This window comes from Kluyveromyces marxianus, chromosome 6 (assembly GCF_001417885.1).
Source record: "Kluyveromyces marxianus DMKU3-1042 DNA, complete genome, chromosome 6".
Lineage (NCBI taxonomy): Eukaryota > Fungi > Ascomycota > Saccharomycetes > Saccharomycetales > Saccharomycetaceae > Kluyveromyces > Kluyveromyces marxianus.
The window spans coordinates 915,457-933,618 of NC_036030.1; the positions used below are offsets into that span (position 1 = coordinate 915,457).

Here is an 18,162-nt window from a genome sequence, read left to right on the forward strand (position 1 = left end):
ATCTACCAGAGATATATATCTTTTCCAATAGCATACTACGACAGAGAGCAAGGTCAAAATGTTTGTATGGACAGGCGGGCCTTTCGCTTATTTATATACTTCTTTTATTGTCTCTTTTTCTTCAAGCCTTCGAAATATCGCTTGAACATTTTGAGATTAACATAAAACTTATTCAAAATGAAGAAATAAATACAATGAAACCTTCCCGAAATGTCAACAGTCAAAAAAGGCATGAATAAAGCGTAATAAGGAGTAAGCAGCCGACTATATACCTGAATGACTTTGCAAATGAATGGAATTTCAGAGTATGATCCTGAAAAGGGGATTCCATTGGCCATTGATCCAAATTTAATTGACATTCCATCAATTACGGCACCATTAGGAGCAAATGGAATTGTTCATGATGATACCGCAAGTAAGGATAGTGATAGTACGAGTGTGGAGGATCAGACTTCTAAAAAGTCACAAAGATCTCTCATTCAGAATCCATATGAGCTTTTCGGTCAAATGTCTTTAGAACAGTTCATTCCATTGATGCTTAAACAAAGAGGCCCTGGTACGAAATTTGCGGATATACACGAAGATGTGTTACAACAAGAGATCGAACAGGAACAAAATCAAGGGCAAATGTCATCTGAGGATAAAAGTGTACAATTAGGAGAAGTGACTGTCGATGGTTTGGAGCAAAATACCTCAGGAATGGAACAAGAGCAGAATGTGAAAAAGAAAGATGGAGATGGAGATATTGAAATGACTGATTCGGTAACACATCCGGAGAAACCTGAAGTATCCAATGAAATTCCAGACGAGCACTTAAATACTATACCGAACTCTGATGAAACTATCTCCCATGAGGAATTCATTAATATTAAAAAGAGTGTGCTTGAACATGTTACTATGGCATTAAATGAATCATCACTATCTTTGGAATTCATCTCCTTACTATTGAGTTCAACTAGGACATCTGCCGGCATTAGCTCAATGTCTCCTTATCTGAAAAAAATAGCACCACCGGCTTCTTTGAACGCGGATAAAGTGCCATTAGAAATGTTAAATGAGCATGATAAATTGATATATGATATAACGCAAAAAGGATGGAATCTGCGAAGCTTGGAGGATTGTAAGAGACTTCTTAAACAACATTACCAGATACTTTTGAAATCTGTGGACAGTGAATCTACCTACTGGAATCAAATTTCTGACAACATTTCCAACAAAGATGTTCTTTTCAAGATGAAAGATAGAAATACTGGCAGAAGAACGTTAGGAATTAAATATGGATTTGATGACTCTGGATCATCTTACACAGCTGATAAAGGTATTGCTCTTCTCCGTGCGACCTCAGAAGGATCTGAATTAGAACTTGTTCCAGTCCTGGACTCCGAAGCAAACATGGGCATAACGAAGTCTTCGCCTGAACAATTTGTTAGAGTTAGAATTTTCACAAAAATTGAACAGGAGGACGACTATTTACTCTCTGGTCAAAGTTCTCTAAATGAGATTTTACTTAATAACAATAAAGACATAAAGTCACAAATAGCTAGGCTAAGGTTTTTCATTTTTGAAAAAGAATTGATGCATCATTTAAAGGTAGAAGCAGGACAACTCTTGCCATATGGTGTTTCTGTTGAGAATGAGAATAAAGTTGTTCTAGAACTACCAAATGAAAAAATCGAATTTGAACTTGTTAATCTTGATGAGGAAGTGATTTCAAATTACCAGCAAGAGGCTGCCAAGATCAACAACAAAAGGGCAAATCTAATACTTGTAATGTTGAACATGTTGCAGGTGGTCATGTATAAAAAACAACTTTGGAAAAGAATGAACCCATCCCCTAATGCCTCAAAGGGACATATAACTTATGGTAAAGACTTGGTGCTCTTGCGTGCAATCCTTGGCAAGATTAGACACAAAAGATACAAACAGCTAATCGAAAAAATCATTCACAATACAATCTTGAATAAAAAAGAAGGACTGATGATGACAGTCAAGGAAGATATTATATCAAACGACAATGAATTCAGTAAGAATAAAGAGCTTGCTACTTTACAGCGTGAGATTGCTCTCTTTGACAAAGTATTATCGATGCCAAGAACAGATTTTACTATTACTATACCAGAAAAAGGAAAAGTTGATCTATCTCTTAGAAGTACAAATCACTGCAATGCAGTTGTTTTCATGAAATATGTCAATGAAGAGGAAGTTGTTAAATTTGATACAAAGTTCTCAGAGTTCACTGAATTTGAGGAATTCATGAATTTTGTTTATAACGAATTCTTTATATAAAGAAAAATTGACTATGTATACCATATGACTAGTGTAATTATAATGGAAAGTTTAGAGCCTTATTTTTAGTCTTCCATTTCCTGGATTTCTCTTTCAGTGCTTGGGAAAGGATCTTCGTCATCCGACTCAATTGGTCTGTAAAAGTTGTTTTCCTTAGCAAAATCATTGTTTCTTTCATCTCTTAATGCAACAAAGATTAAAAAGTTCATCCATATTTCGCAGAATCCATATACAAACATCACATTGTTGTGAAGGTATAGATTATTAGTCAAAAGTATGGATAAAGAAGACATAATAAAAAAGATCATAAGTCTGAATGGGACAACAGATTGAAAATGCTTCTTATTGTTTTCCAATAATGGAATCAAATCATGAATAGCGGATAAAGCAAATAGAAGTGAGATCAAACCTAGTTGAGCGCTATATGGGGATATTTGTAATGCTGGTAAATCCATAGCTTGTGTTAAAACCATTAATAGGTTATTGCTTAAGATGGCGTCCACATTGGCCACTGACAAATAAGCCAACCCGAAGAGAAAGACTATTCTAAAGTAGGTAACGTTGACTGAAGATAATAAACCCATGATGCTTATGGATTCTAATTATGAATCCTTCAGTTATATATTCAGTGATGGACCTGCTAATGTACTAAAAGAGTAAACACAATATTGGTGAGTTCTCTTTAAGCATTGTGTAGATTGCTACTTTCTTCACTTTTCAACATTCTTTCTTTAATAAACCTTTATTTTTACTTTTTGAATCTAAATGCTGCGTTTATGTTAATAATATAGTAATGCAAAGGGTATTAATCTTGAAGAGTGAGAAAAATCCCACAAGGAAAAACACTGTCGTCCGATTTCAAATATCCAAACTGTAATTTATAACAGTAGAGAGGGTTTCTTGTGCATACTTAAAGGTGTATATATATAAAGAAGAAAACTTTATTTAAGAGTATATTACCTCAACCTCTTTTCTAATGCTCGTTCCACTTGAATTATAAGCTTTCGTATTTCGTCATCTTCTCTAAAATAGAATAAAATATCATTTTGGAAGTGGTCATTGCTTGTTTGATTTTCTGAATCGTCTTCACTTTCTTCTTGCTCGTCGATTTCGGTTACATAAGACAGATAATCCTCCAAGCAGTAGATATCAATAACTCCTTCTGCAGATAGTTGATTCCATTCATTTGGAGTCATAGCTGTTAGATTTCTCCTCTTACTTCTAAGGCGTTTTGTCTTCGAGTGAGCAACGAAACCAATAGGACAAATCGTTTTGCATTTAGAGCAGAATACATCGAGGTCATCTTCTTCGTCATCATTATCCGCTAATTTGAAATCAGATACCTTTTCTGATTTAATTTCTTTATGACTAGAGTCGAGACGTGAATTAATATACGTCTCCTTACAGCCATCGGAAAAGAGTGTTTCACCTACTATATCTTTAACTTTTGCCATATTTTTAAATTCACGATTAAACCACTCTTTGAGCTCCACAGCACATGTTGAAACAAAACTAGCATCGAACGATTCAGGGCTTCTCAAATATGCGTTCAGTACGTTGCTCATCAAGTCAAATATGTTTACAACAGCCGTTCTTTTGGCTAATTTATAATCATTAATGGACTCTTGACCATATGGAAGCCATAAATCGAGAGTAAAATTGACTGCCTCATTAAAATTAAAACCACAGTTGAAACCAGCATGATAACACTTAGGAAATGTAATTATGTATTCTCCTGGATTTTGAATAGCTTTGTAGCAGGAGATACCTGAATCAGTAAATCTTTTGCTGTAAGGAGAAATCAAAGTAATCAATTGATGGAGCAAATCTGGCTGTCTCTCAAAAAGGTCTGGGGAAATACTTTTCATCATTTCGTCAAATGTCGCGGTATCACGTTCGGGTATAGAATACCAAACCTTTTGTGATCCTGCATGTTGATAATTGGCACTCAAAGTGTATTGGTCTTCAAGATGCCAGCAAAATGTCGAAAATGTCGATCCTACATATATCCAAGGGATAGTCATACCTGAAATTTTTCTATTGATGATTGATAAAAGGGATCCTTTGGCTCGAGGAAGATTCATAAGATTCCATGGGTGAGCACTAATTTCGAGATAATTCTTGTATTCTTCTGATTCTTCATTTTTAATAGATGACGGTACGTATTCAGTTGTTGGAAAGCCTGAAGTTTGCCCTGGCTTGTTATTATGTATATCAGCTCCATATCTCACCGTTAGGGGGTTTGAATCCATTGACTCTACATGTTTCCAGAACATTTTTTCCAAGGATTGTATATCTGTTGGTTTATTACCATCGAATAACTTTTCGTCAAATTGCGAACAGTACTCTTTGAAGGACTTGAGAGTAAATAACGAAGATGGTTCTTTAAATCCGTAATAACCATTCCCAATGATGCAGGTATTGCATATCCATTCTTTAACCGAAGATGGTTTCACATTTGAGTTGTTAATGTGATCTACGCATTTGTTATGAAATTTGGATTCGCATGAGTTACAAGTTTTGTGCGATGACGATTTGGACACCATTCTTGAACAAATGGGACATTTATCGTCTTCATCATCATCATCATCATCAGCATCTTCTTCCTCTTGAACGTCAGTATCACTGTCTAGGTAGTCCAATTCTTCACCAGGCAAGACTTCTTCATTTTCATCTTCTGATCTTTCCGTGGAGTTTTCCTCTTCAAGTAATGATTTTGGGTAATCATATCTGTAGAGCAAACGGGAGATGTGGGTATTATTAGCCTCACCTTTAGCCAAAATCTGGTTGTACAAGAATCGATAATAGGGCAAAATATGTGCCGTAAAGACTCTTTTCAATTCCAGCGGATTTGATGGTGCTAGTTGCTTTGCTATTGCGTCCCACGCTTTCTGATCCTTCATCATGTCCCTTGGATTAACAAGCGGAAAAAACGATCCCTGGCCCTCATCAGCAAAAGGAGTCCCATTTCTTTGTCTTTTCCTCCTACTTCTGCTCCTGTTATTAGATTTCCTGTACCCATCACTGTTATCTTCTTGCTCATGGTTTGGATAACCCCCAGTAGCGCTAGTCTGGAAGTACCGAACTACCGTCTTGTAAATGTCATAATAGTATAATGGTTCCGACTGACCTTTAATAGAGACTTCTGCCGACGCCAAGAGTTTAGAATCACCACGGCTCCTCTTTAAATTGTTGAGCTGTTTCCAAAATAAAAGTCTGGACCTATTCTCAATATCCAACTCCATTAACGTCTGTAGTCTACATTTGAAAGTAAAGTGTTCTTCATCAATGCCAAAATGCGGCTTGAACCCTGCCGGTGGGATCATCTTCACCATACCATATTTGATACCCAACTTCTTTACCGTAGGAGAAGATAAGTAGGCAATAGGATCCTTGAACTCTTCCTCAGAAGGCCTCAAGGTTGGTATTTCCTGCATCGTTTGAGTGAAAATCCGCTACTAAAGTCAAACCAACACCACGGAATCGGAGAACTGCTGAGACCCAGATATTTCTATTGGCTAATATATTACACCACAAAACCAGCTCACTGCCTAACGTAGTGTGCTGGGTTAGATTTACCCTATAACCAAATTTTTACCTGTTTGCAGGTACCATTCATTATTGAGAATATGATATCATTTGACATAATTGTCGATGCTCTCTGCAGAAATCAAATCAAATTCTTATATAAGAGGAAATGGGTTTCTGTATCATTCGAGTTGAAAAAAAGATAATGAAAAGAACCGGCTTGTGTTCTATACAAAGGGATACACAGCTCCATATTTGCAACATGTATCCATTGTTCGGCCCATGGCTGATTGCCTTGGGTTTGGCATTGAAACCTGGCATACAAAAATTCTGCTTCCACCTGCAACATGTGTCACCTCATTTTAGGCCACTAAAGACCCCATCCACATACAAATATAAATACGATAAGTAAAAATACAGTAGCGTTTGGAGAATACAAGTGGTGCTTGCCATACCCCACTCGATTCGTGGCCATTTCAGGCAGGCAAGCAGGCAGACAGGCTGGTCTATGCAGTATCGGGACGCACCAGTAAATGCGTTCGTTACATTGCGGCACTGCGTCACTGCGTCACTTTTGACGTCCACGTGATTTACATCCCTTCAGCGCAACGCAGCATTATGCAAGAAAGGAAAACCAAAAAAACCAAAAAATCAAAAAAAAAACAGCAGTATGCTATGTCAAAGTCACGTGAACGTTTTTTTTTTTTTTTTTTTTTTATTCTTTTTTTTTGGCTGGCGACAGACGGCCCGATGATGCGTCATACACAGTATTTTTCAATATAAGAAAGCGACATAGGGCGATATAGGGTTTTGAAGATCAAAAAGCAGGTATGATGGATGATTGATGATTACTGATTGAGGAGGAAATTTTTGTGTTTAAGAGGGGCCGGGAATTGCATTGTATCCAGGAAATTGGGTAAATCTACCGCCTAGCGTTATAGAGCAAGAATTGAATAGAATAGTATACGATGGGTTACACTTTAGCTATTGTAGGTTGCGGTGTGATGGGCCAGGCATTGTTGAGTGCCATTTACAATGCACCAAAAGCCGAAGAGTCATTGGCAGAACATTATCCCAGCAAGATCATTGCTTGCAACGAGTCAGCTTTGAGTTCGAGTTCTGTGGAAAAACTTGTGAAGGGATTCGGCAAATCTCCAAATGCGATTGAGGTGGAGATTTTCACTGCAAGAAACGTGGAAGCCGTCAAGCAGTCAAGCGTCGTTATTCTAGCGGTGAAGCCATACTTGGCTGAGAAGGTTATGGAGGAGATTAAGCCTGAGGGCACAGGTCCAGTGTTGATTTCTTTGGCAGCTGGTGTGACGTTGAGCCAATTGACGGCGTACTTCCCTAATTCTGTCCGCGTGATGACCAACACTCCAGCCAAGTTCGGGTACGGGACAGCTGTTGTATCGTATGCCGAGGCTGTGAGCGAGTCAAACAAAACCCGTGTGAAGGAGCTAGTGCGTCACGTTGGGACCTGTTTGGAGCTCCCAGAAAAGAACATGGACGCAGCTACCGCATTGGTTGGGTCCGGACCAGCCTTTGCGCTCTTGATTATAGAGTCGATGATGGAGGCCGGTCTAAAGATGGGGATTCCATTGAAGGAGTCCAGAGAGTGTGCCATCAAGGTTTTGGAGGGCACAGCCAAGATGGTCGAGATCACAGGAGAGAGTCCTGGCGCGCTAAAACACCAGGTGTGTACGCCAGGAGGAACGACGATTGCGGGGCTTTGCGTCATGGAAGATAAGGGCGTGAAGTCCGGCATTATCCGTGGTATCGAGGAGGCTGCCAGGGTCGCTACGGAGCTCGGTCAGGGCAAGAAGAAGTAATAGTAGTATTAGTAGTAGTAGTACTTATAGTCACGTGATCAATACACCTACATGCGTATATACCATCACCACACACGTCCCCAGCAATACCGTCCGTTGGCCGGCTGGGATCCGACTGGAAACAACGCGAAACAGGTGCGTCCGCACGCTCGCACGCGCGCACGTCATCCTAAACGGCGGTAGGATCAGAGAGCCTGGAGCGCGAGCGCTCGAGCGCTGGAGCGCTCGCACTCCTTCCCCTAAATGCAGCAAAATAACTTTTAGTTTCAGCTGTAGAGAGAGCATGCGGCCTACAACTTGCACACGTACACCACACTTCACTTCTCCAGCCAATCAGATCTCGAATTCGCCGCCTCTGCCTTTGCGTCTGCCAGCTCGCGGGGTGCGGTGCGGACTGTACGCACGCAGCAAAAAAAAGCTGCGAGAAAAACGCCCATAGAGAGCAGACACCCGGTGTTACCCTACCGCAATTGTCTTCACTTTTCCCATTTTTCAGTGTATTTCCACATCTTGCCTCTTTGTCCGGATGGTACTCTGCTGCGGGCGTGTCTAAATGTTCGAGATTCCAACCATGGAAGCAGCACCGGAAACTCTCCAGCACAGAAAACGAGAAAAAAAAATTCAAGAAGAAAAAAAAAAAAAAAAAAAAAACTAGAAAATTTTTTGAGAAATTTTTTGGGTTCGATCTCATAGGTTAGAGCATGCAGTGAAAATATTGATAACTATATATTGAGATTATAAAAGACCAATTTTCTCCTTTAACAACAAACTTTTCTTACAATATAAGAGAGGGCAATTAGAGGTATAGAGTTACTTTGCTAAGTTATAGGTTAGGTTAGCTTTGTTTTTGATTCAATTCAATTCAATTCAGATCACTTTTCTTGTTTGCTGGATAGTCTTGTTTAGTGGTGGAAAAGAGACAAGGTTAAGAATCTAATTCACGATGGTCTTGCCAAGATTATACGCTGCTTCATCTCGTGCAGCTTTCCAAGCTGCCAGACGTGCTGTTCCCTTCACCGGTGTGAGAGGTTATGCTGCTGCTGCCGCCTCCGAAGGTAAGGTTAGAGCCGTTATTGGTGCTATTGTTGATGTTCAATTCGAACAAGGTCAATTGCCAGAAATTTTGAACGCTTTGGAGATTGAAACTCCTCAAGGTAAGTTGGTTTTGGAAGTTGCCCAACATTTGGGTGAAAACACCGTCAGAACCATTGCTATGGACGGTACCGAAGGTTTGGTCCGTGGTGAGAAGGTTTTGGACACTGGTGCTCCAATTTCCGTCCCAGTCGGTAGAGAAACTTTGGGTAGAATCATCAACGTTATTGGTGAGCCAATTGACGAAAGAGGCCCAATCAAGTCCAAGATGAGAAAGCCAATTCACGCTGACCCTCCATCCTTTGTTGAACAATCCACTGCTGCTGAAGTTTTGGAAACCGGTATCAAGGTTGTCGACTTGTTGGCCCCATACGCCAGAGGTGGTAAGATTGGTTTGTTCGGTGGTGCCGGTGTCGGTAAGACCGTTTTCATCCAAGAGTTGATTAACAACATCGCCAAGGCCCATGGTGGTTTCTCCGTCTTCACCGGTGTCGGTGAAAGAACCAGAGAAGGTAACGATTTGTACCGTGAAATGAAGGAAACCGGTGTCATCAACTTGGAAGGTGACTCCAAGGTCGCCTTGGTCTTCGGTCAAATGAACGAACCACCTGGAGCTAGAGCCAGAGTTGCCTTGACCGGTTTGACTATCGCTGAATACTTCAGAGATGAAGAAGGTCAAGATGTGTTGTTGTTTATCGACAACATTTTCAGATTCACACAAGCCGGTTCCGAAGTGTCCGCTTTGTTGGGTCGTATTCCATCCGCTGTCGGTTACCAACCTACTTTGGCCACCGATATGGGTTTGTTGCAAGAAAGAATTACCACTACCAAGAAGGGTTCCGTTACCTCCGTCCAAGCTGTCTACGTCCCTGCTGATGATTTGACTGATCCTGCTCCAGCTACCACTTTCGCCCATTTGGACGCCACCACCGTGTTGTCCAGAGGTATCTCCGAATTGGGTATCTACCCAGCTGTCGATCCATTGGATTCCAAGTCTAGATTGTTGGACGCTGCCGTTGTCGGTCAAGAACATTACGACGTCGCTACTCAAGTTCAACAAACTTTGCAAGCTTACAAGTCTTTGCAAGATATCATTGCCATTTTGGGTATGGATGAATTGTCTGAACAAGACAAGTTGACTGTCGAAAGAGCCAGAAAGATCCAAAGATTCTTGTCTCAACCATTCGCCGTCGCCGAAGTTTTCACTGGTATCCCAGGTAGATTGGTCAGATTAAAGGACACCATCGCTTCCTTCAAGGCTGTTTTGGAAGGTAAGTACGATCACTTGCCAGAAAATGCCTTCTATATGGTTGGTGGTATTGAAGATGTTGTTGCTAAGGCTGAAAAATTGGCTGCTGAAGCTAACTAGAGCTCTTCCTTCAAACACGATTTGAATTCTCTATTTTCTGTTTAATTTTCTCCTTTTTTTCACTGCCTCATCTTTCCTGCTAGGTGCTTCTTTTGTTTTTTTTACTGTTTAACCTCCTTTAAATGGAGTCACTGATTGTTCAATGCCGTTTTGCTTACAACTTTCTGTGACCTCTAATAGAGAGAAAACATAGGAGACAGAAGAATCATCGTAGCTCAAGAGAAACATGGAAGAAAGAAGATTTATTTCCACCTAGGTTCTAGTTTGAGTTGACTCAACTTTACATTAAAGCAAAATCAATCAATCGCCTTCAAAAGAATAGTTGCATACATGTTTATTTTTCCTTTTCTATTTTGGAGAAGTCTGGTGCCTTTCCATTCAGAGAACATGTTTGAGATGCGTGAATGTTTTAACAACACATTATGATGATGACGAAATTTCTGTAGTTGGATTAATTTTTTTGCCTTAATACGCAGGGTTGTGAGGATAACTTTTTTTCCTTTTGTGTTTGTAAATATTCACTCGCACTTTAAAGAGGTTTATCATACCTCACTACTTCTAGCCCTATTAAACAACGACAACATTCCAATTATATAAATAAAAGAAATAAGTACAACAACTTTATATTCAAGATTAGTAAAAAAATAGTATACACTCTTATACAAGTCTTTCCACGGGTCCAAGACCTTGGTATCTGTGCCTTCTGCATTTAGCCATACCCTTTACTTTAATTTCTATATAGTTCATATTTTCATTTCTTATGGCAGACAGACATATAAATCATTTTCAATATTTGTCAGATGAGATAAATAATGTAAACGCAGAAAATGAAGCTCCGAACCTTAATTATAAACAATAAAGTCAATTAGATAACAAAGTAGCCTTAGAAGCCTTCCCTCCCAGACTTTCCTAACATCTCAAAGCTAGGCTTCAGCGATTACGAAATCGGCAATGCAGTGTATCCGCCGATATTTTTCATCACTTAATCCAAATCAACTCTTCCGATTCGAGTCATGCCAACTTAAAAACAAATCGTACATCAAACTTATAGGCCCTGACTCCGTTAAATTCCTTAATGGTCTGATAACAAGTAAATTGCAGCCTAACTTTGTCAAGAAAAACCTTACCACCCTTTCTTTAGACGAACCACAGAGGGATGAAGAAATATCGTCATTAGACTTCTCGAAATATAACTGGGGCATCTACAAAGAATGCAGCTCAATGAAGAATCATATATCGAGATTTGGAACATATACTGGGTTTCTTAATATGAAAGGGAAACTTCTCACGGACTCAATAATATACCCCTACCCCTTTACCATCGGAAGCATAAAGGACAAAAAATTCCCGGAGTACATCTTAGAGTTTGACAGTCACATAGCTTCAAGAATGGAAAAGTCTTTAATCAACCATAAGCTACTAAGTAAAGTGAAAATTAAACCACTTTCAAGTGAGCAACTAAAAACATGGGATACCTTTATTATAATGCCAGAAGAATATGAACTGTTAGACAATTTATTAAATCCAATGATGGAGATGAAGGATGGAGAACAAGCGCTCAGCTTTGCCAAGTTCTTTTCATCAATGTTCTTCCAAGGAAATGAAGATAAAATCAAGGCTGTCTATTTTGACACCCGCTTGATCAATGAATTGTACGAAGGAAGACTAAAACCTATGTTCAGAATTGTTACGGATAGCTCTGTTGATGACATTAACGATATTTTTAATTGTACGGCATTCGAGAATATATCTTTTGCTAAACTAAAAGTTAATCCGGAGGAAATTCAACGGGATAGGTTTAAGTTTGGGCTTCTCGATGGCTGCCATGAATACATACCCGAATCATTACTTCCCTTAGAAGTAAACTTCGACTACTTTGAGGATACTATCAACAGTGATAAGGGTTGTTACGTAGGACAGGAACTAACGGCAAGAACTTTTGCTACCGGTGTACTTAAAAAGCGGACAGTGGGAATTGAGTTAAAAGAACATGAAAAGCTAGCAAATTGGGACCGTTCCAAATACCTAAACATATTTAGTAAATTGGAACTCGAGGCTAGTAAACAGGAGAGCGACGCTGCACCTAATCCATTTGGTTCTTCTAACAAGCCTATTAAAAAGAGAACTAGACCAGCAGGTCAATTGATCAATATAAGCGGTGATATTGGTTTGGCGGTTTTCAGAAAAGAATACATATATCATGCATTACAACACAACCATGACATAGATGCTTACATCGAGTTGCCAAACAATGAATCTGTTCCTTGTTCAATAAAACTAGAGTGGCTAGATAGATTCCGTGAATCTGAAGACTAAGGCATCGAAAGCTCATAACAACAGGGCTCTTGTGGCAGCTATCTATATTTATTTTAGTGATTGGGTAAAAGTTGTCACTTCATACTTGTATATATATACATATATTTAAACTTCAATATTCATTAGTGACAGGAGAATTTACTATTGCCTGAAAAAGTGATGTTATTAAGTTGGTTACTTTACACAGGTAATGTATTAATCGTCTAAGACACAACTTTATATATATGCTCGAACTTATTATTAGGGAGGGTCCAAACAACACACACTGCATTATTGTGAATGAATGATCAATTCATGCCGCCGAGGGCAGCACTGGGACTGTTGTTTTTGCTATATTAGTTTTTCAAAATTGTCATACACCCATACATCCAAATAATGTCCCTTTTCAAAGTAAAAAAATATAATCCAAGAAATGCATTCCTATTTAGGCAAACCCTGGTTATTTTCAAGATTTCCCGTTTTGGAGTTTCTGAAGCATGTACCACCTCGGTTGCTCGTTTTGTCTGAGCTGTGCCGCTCGTTTCTTCCCGTGTGAGGAGGTCACCGAGGGGAGGAACCTAGTCTTCTCTTCCTAGCTTGCCAAGGTGGTCCTGCCTAGACTCTGTTAGCGTAGACAGACACTCCACCAGACTCCTGGCGGGAAGTCCCTCTAGTTTCCCTTTCTAGTGGGAGATGGCGGGAGGAATCGCTTGCAGGCGTATGCTGAAACTTTGGCGATTTTTTGTCGGATTCGAATTCTGAGTAGGGAACAGAGAGAGATTGTGTGTGCAGTTTGTAGAGGATTCGGTAGGAGTGTAGTTAATTTTTTTCTTGAGATAGTATTGAAAGATATTATAACACAGTTTTTCACTAATACTGATTAAATTGGTAGAACTAGTAGTTAGGCTTTATTAGTTCATACTTGGTTTATTTGATAGTTTCGTTTTGATCGAGAGAGCAAGAGGACCGTTAGGAACGTAGATAACACACATCGAAATGTCTGAACACGAAGCCGCAGTTGAAGTTGAAGTCCAAGAAGACTTTGAAGTCGTTCAAGAATTTGTTCCTGTTGAATTGGCCACTGCCATTCCAGAAGACATTCAACAAGCTCAAACTGAGATCAAGTTGTTCAACAAATGGTCTTTCGAAGATGTTGAAGTCAAGGACCCATCTTTGGTCGACTACATCCAAATCACCAAGCCAATCTACGTTGCCCACACTGCTGGCCGTTACGCCAACAAGAGATTCAGAAAGGCTCAATGTCCTATCGTTGAAAGATTGACCAACTCTTTGATGATGAACGGTAGAAACAACGGTAAGAAGTTGAAGGCTGTCAGAATCATCAAGCACACCATGGAAATCATTAACGTTTTGACTGACCAAAACCCTCTACAAGTCATTGTTGATGCTATCATCAACTCTGGTCCAAGAGAAGACACCACCAGAGTCGGTGGTGGTGGTGCTGCCAGAAGACAAGCCGTCGATGTCTCTCCATTGAGAAGAGTTAACCAAGCCATTGCTTTGTTGACCATCGGTGCCAGAGAAGCTGCCTTCAGAAACATCAAGACTATCGCTGAAACTTTGGCCGAAGAATTGATCAACGCTGCTAAGGGTTCTTCCACTTCTTACGCTATCAAGAAGAAGGATGAATTGGAAAGAGTTGCCAAGTCCAACCGTTAAGGAAAATAATAATATCAATGCTACCCGTAAATTTTTTTTATTAATTATTACATTTGCACTATTGCCATTATATTAACTACTGTCATTAAAAGAATACAAAGTACTATTATATGGTTATTATAAGTTTTTTTTCCTCAACAATCACAGAATAATCAACCCTTTCGAATATGGTCCCCAGCAGCCGCACGGGACTATATTTTCAGATTCATTCATCGTAAAAAACCCAAAGGTGTAGAAGGTTTAGCTTACCCACCTTTTACATATGACATCGAATTGGGAACTCAATGCCTACAGCGAGCGGGGGGTCCTCCCCGCGCGCTGTGTGCCTTTTGTCTCTTCCATTCAAAACCCACAACCTTTTAAATCACTTTACAGGTGTCGAACGTCACGTGTGGGAAACCCCCTCATCAAATATCTTTATGGGAGGGGAACTAACCCATTTACCACATGCTTCTATATAGCTTGTTAAGTATTTTCTCCTCTAGTATAGTATAATACAAAACAATCAATTTAGTTTTACAAGAAATGATGGACAAACAAACAAACAATCAAAAAGAAAATCTGGTCACGTGCGCACCAGGGTACTACTAACTAAAAAGCTAACTCGCTTTGTCTTTTCTTCCTTCGCCTTTAACCCGGACACAACCACACCGCCAAACCCTCTTTCTCCGTCTACTCCGAGCGTGGTCACGACAAAATCAAATCACAAACACAATCACAAAACAAAAAAAAAAAAACATAGCCCCTGCTTTGCCCATAACCGACCCAGATAACACTGTACCACCGGCTGGTCTTCTTCTCCTTTCCCTGTCATTTTATCTGTCATTAATCATTTTTCTCCTCCATAAAATGATCAGCGCGCGTCAGGGAAAAACGCGGTTTTGAGTCCGATCTCTACAGGCATGTCAGAGCGGCAAGCCGTTCTGTTCTGTTCATGCCCCGCGCTAGTGTAAGCAATACTTAAAGCCTGGTTTACGCCAGTCCAAGGTTTTATTGATGACCAAAGAAAAGCTGGGAAGGTTCAGGGTTGATGATGACTGATGAATGATGATTCTTTTCCTTTAGGGCGTCGCTCCGGACTTTTTTTTGTGAGGTTTAGGGTAGAGAGCACCTTAATCCGATAATGCGATGCGCTTGTGCTTGTGCTTGTGATTGTAAGTTTTGTTGATGCGTTTGCATGGCGTTTGTGTGTAGTAGCAGTAGCATCAGTTCTTTGTGGACTCCCCTCATCTAGCGATAAAGAAGTAGAGGTAGTAGAGGTAGTCAGTCGCACCTCCAGTTCAGTGAGTGACCTTTATTTTATTGTTTATTTGTTGTGTCTTTAGCATAGAGTATATATATATGGTACCTTTCTTGACATGATTGGAGGTTTGACCACCAGTAGAGTAAATACAATGGTAGGTACCCCAGTGGTAGGTAGTAGCTAGCCAGACCAACACTAATCACCAGTAATGACTTCCACCTTTATAAACGAAAAAGACTTGCCCAAGCTACCTCTTCCGGACTTACACCAGTCCCTGGTTGAGATGGAGGAATCTCTCAAACCATTGTACTATGCAGACGGATACTACAAACATCCTTTGCATCCGGAAGAGTCCAATGAGTTGCACGAAAATATAAAAACGTTCATGAGCTCAAAGGCTGCCGCCAAATTGCAAGACAAATTGGCGATATTCGACCGTTTCAACGGATGTTACTTGGACAGATTACATCTAGATATCAACAACCACACATCCACAAAGGAGATTCAGGATGACGTCTTGCCCAGAAATCCGTTTCTTGTGCTAGCAGAAGATGCGGATACCAGCATTTCACAGGCAGCTAGGTGCGGCGTGCTTTGTTCGTCTGCTTTGAGGTTTGTAAGCGCTTTTAGACAGAACGTATTGCCCCCAGACTACGGCAAGAATGGCAAGCCGATGAGCATGCTTCCGTATGTCAATCTATTTGGTACGACCCGGTGCCCTGTTTTTGAACACGGGGAAGTGGAGTCATTTGACTTAAACAAGCCCTACGACGAATCAGACCTCGAAGCAGAGTTGAACAATCTTTCGGCGCAAAGAAGGCCTTCAACAGCTTCCTCAGAGGCATCGGCCTCAGATGACGAAGTGGAATTTTTCAACGTCCACGGCATCACAAAGAAACAGTATCCTGATTCAAAACACATATTGATCATCTCCAGAGGACAGTACTACACTTTGGACGTCTTGGACGAAAAGAATGACGTGTTGTTCACAGACTCGCAACTATCCCAGGCTTTCCAACATATTATCGACGATTCAACAACTTCTCGCGGGTTGAAAAGAGCCACCGCGTTGGGATCTCTCACGTCTTATTCCTTCAAGAACTGGAAGTATGCAAGAAAGAGATTGCAAAAACGTTACCCACAAGAGTTGAATACCATCGACTCTGCGTTGTTTGTCGTCGTTCTTGATGAATCAACAAGTACCAGTGACATCAATGAGGATTGCAAGCGATTATATTACGGTACAAGTGTCATTGACGATGTTACTGGTTTCCAGGTTGGTTCTTGCACTTCTAGATGGTACGACAAATTACAGTTGATCGTTACCGCAGACTCAAAAGCGGCCGTAATCTGGGATTCGTTCACATGCGACGGAAGCGTCGTTTTGAGGTTCACTAGCGACATTTACGCAGAGTCTATCTTGAGATTAGCCAGAGAAGTCCACGGCGGGGACCCTCACTTTTCTCTATGGCCACAAATACCAAAGGCTAGCTCTAAAGACCCTTGGCCTAAAAAGCTCTCCAAGATAAGCTGGTCATTCAGTCACATTTTGAACACACATGTTCACTTATCTGAGACTAAATTGACAGATTTAATATCGAAACACGATATTGTCCATACTAGTATTCCATTCGGGTATAGAACAGCGCAGAAATTGGGCGTTCGCGCTGATTCTCTAATACAAGTTGCTCTTCAGATTGCGCACTATGCCCTTTACGGCAAAATGATTTTCAGTTTTGAACCCATTTCGACAAGATTCTTCAAAAACTCTAGATCCGCATTCATCCCAATCCAAACGCAAGAGTTATTAGAGTTATGCCAATTATTTATTTCCAACTCGTTGAATGAAAAGGGTAAATTAGAGAAGTTTATTTCTGCTTGTAATGATCACAGTGAAAAAATTAGGCAAGCTCAAAATGGACTGGGGTTCGAGAAACACTTCAATGCTATCAAATACCTTTTTAAATTCCACGAACATTTCGACATCGGGCTCTCGGAAGAAGAACTAGAAACGGCCTCGAAGGTTTTCAACAATCCAATGATGGAACCATTCTCTGCTCCAGAATTAATCGCTTCCAACTGCGGCAATTCCGCCATGTCAGCTTTCGGTGTCACTCCAGCTGTCCCTCAAGGTTTCGGCATTGGTTACATAATCAAAAGTGACCAATGTGACATTACGTTGACTTCTCAGTACAGGCAGGGAAGAAGATTGGCGTTCATGCTAAAGTGGGTTTTAACGGAAATCAACAATTATTGGGAATTGAACTCTACCAATTCGGTTAGAATTAGTCCCAAAGTTGATCAGTTATACGAGATTGATAATGCTATCAACCAGCTTAAGCTGAATGTTGCACAGCATAAAGTTGATAATACAAAAGCTCCTGGCCAGACTGCTGATCGGCCCAACCTTGGTGGATATCACCAATCTTCAACTTCAAGTATATTCAATGGTGGCCATGGATTCTTAGAGCTCAAAGGCCACTTAGAAAGTAGAACATCATCAAGACCAATTTCTAGATCTGGCTCTAATTTAAAGCTATCTTCAATGAGCCTTTCAAATGCATCACAGCCAACTTTGACTAATGAACTGGAAGATACAGCGACCTCTAGAATACGTATTGCAAGTGAACTCGAAAAACAAAATGCTGGGTATGAAATTCTGGTGATTGATGCTTCAAATGCTACAAAGGAAACTCCCAAAACAAATAAGAAGAAGAACGTGGTTTCATCAAAGTTCGAAATAAACTTTGACCGCTCAATTGTTGGAAGGAAAGTAAACACCCGAGGTTAGAAATATGACAGAAAATTCAAACTGATTTGAGGAGTAAATCGAGAGTTAG

The 18,162-nt window shown here is 40.2% G+C and overlaps 8 protein-coding genes across 8 annotated transcripts; 6 read left to right on the forward strand and 2 right to left on the reverse strand.

Annotated features, from left to right (window-relative positions):
* Nucleotides 1–276: 276 nt before the first annotated feature.
* Nucleotides 277–2,286, forward strand: SRB4 (Srb4p; the record flags this gene model as incomplete). The annotated part of the gene is made up of 1 exon (XM_022821107.1): nt 277–2,286. The coding sequence occupies one exon, from the start codon at nt 277–279 to the stop codon at nt 2,284–2,286; it is 2,010 nt and encodes a 669-aa protein (XP_022677503.1).
* Nucleotides 2,287–2,351: 65 nt separating this feature from the next.
* ILM1 (Ilm1p) lies at nt 2,352–2,870 on the reverse strand (the record flags this gene model as incomplete). The annotated part of the gene is made up of 1 exon (XM_022821108.1): nt 2,352–2,870. The coding sequence occupies one exon, from the start codon at nt 2,868–2,870 to the stop codon at nt 2,352–2,354; it is 519 nt and encodes a 172-aa protein (XP_022677504.1).
* Nucleotides 2,871–3,242: 372 nt separating this feature from the next.
* On the reverse strand, nt 3,243–5,723 carry JHD2 (histone demethylase; the record flags this gene model as incomplete). The annotated part of the gene is made up of 1 exon (XM_022821109.1): nt 3,243–5,723. The coding sequence occupies one exon, from the start codon at nt 5,721–5,723 to the stop codon at nt 3,243–3,245; it is 2,481 nt and encodes an 826-aa protein (XP_022677505.1).
* Nucleotides 5,724–6,782: 1,059 nt separating this feature from the next.
* On the forward strand, nt 6,783–7,643 carry PRO3 (pyrroline-5-carboxylate reductase; the record flags this gene model as incomplete). The annotated part of the gene is made up of 1 exon (XM_022821110.1): nt 6,783–7,643. The coding sequence occupies one exon, from the start codon at nt 6,783–6,785 to the stop codon at nt 7,641–7,643; it is 861 nt and encodes a 286-aa protein (XP_022677506.1).
* Nucleotides 7,644–8,586: 943 nt separating this feature from the next.
* ATP2 (F1F0 ATP synthase subunit beta) lies at nt 8,587–10,104 on the forward strand (the record flags this gene model as incomplete). Its single annotated transcript, XM_022821111.1, has 1 exon — nt 8,587–10,104. The coding sequence occupies one exon, from the start codon at nt 8,587–8,589 to the stop codon at nt 10,102–10,104; it is 1,518 nt and encodes a 505-aa protein (XP_022677507.1).
* A 951-nt stretch (nt 10,105–11,055) lies between these two features.
* Nucleotides 11,056–12,420, forward strand: IBA57 (Iba57p; the record flags this gene model as incomplete). Its single annotated transcript, XM_022821112.1, has 1 exon — nt 11,056–12,420. One exon carries the CDS (start codon nt 11,056–11,058, stop codon nt 12,418–12,420), a length of 1,365 nt encoding a protein of 454 aa, XP_022677508.1.
* A 975-nt stretch (nt 12,421–13,395) lies between these two features.
* RPS5 (40S ribosomal protein uS7) lies at nt 13,396–14,079 on the forward strand (the record flags this gene model as incomplete). The annotated part of the gene is made up of 1 exon (XM_022821113.1): nt 13,396–14,079. The coding sequence occupies one exon, from the start codon at nt 13,396–13,398 to the stop codon at nt 14,077–14,079; it is 684 nt and encodes a 227-aa protein (XP_022677509.1).
* A 1,451-nt stretch (nt 14,080–15,530) lies between these two features.
* Nucleotides 15,531–18,113, forward strand: YAT2 (carnitine O-acetyltransferase YAT2; the record flags this gene model as incomplete). Its single annotated transcript, XM_022821114.1, has 1 exon — nt 15,531–18,113. The coding sequence occupies one exon, from the start codon at nt 15,531–15,533 to the stop codon at nt 18,111–18,113; it is 2,583 nt and encodes an 860-aa protein (XP_022677510.1).
* Between the last annotated feature and the right edge of the window lie 49 nt (nt 18,114–18,162).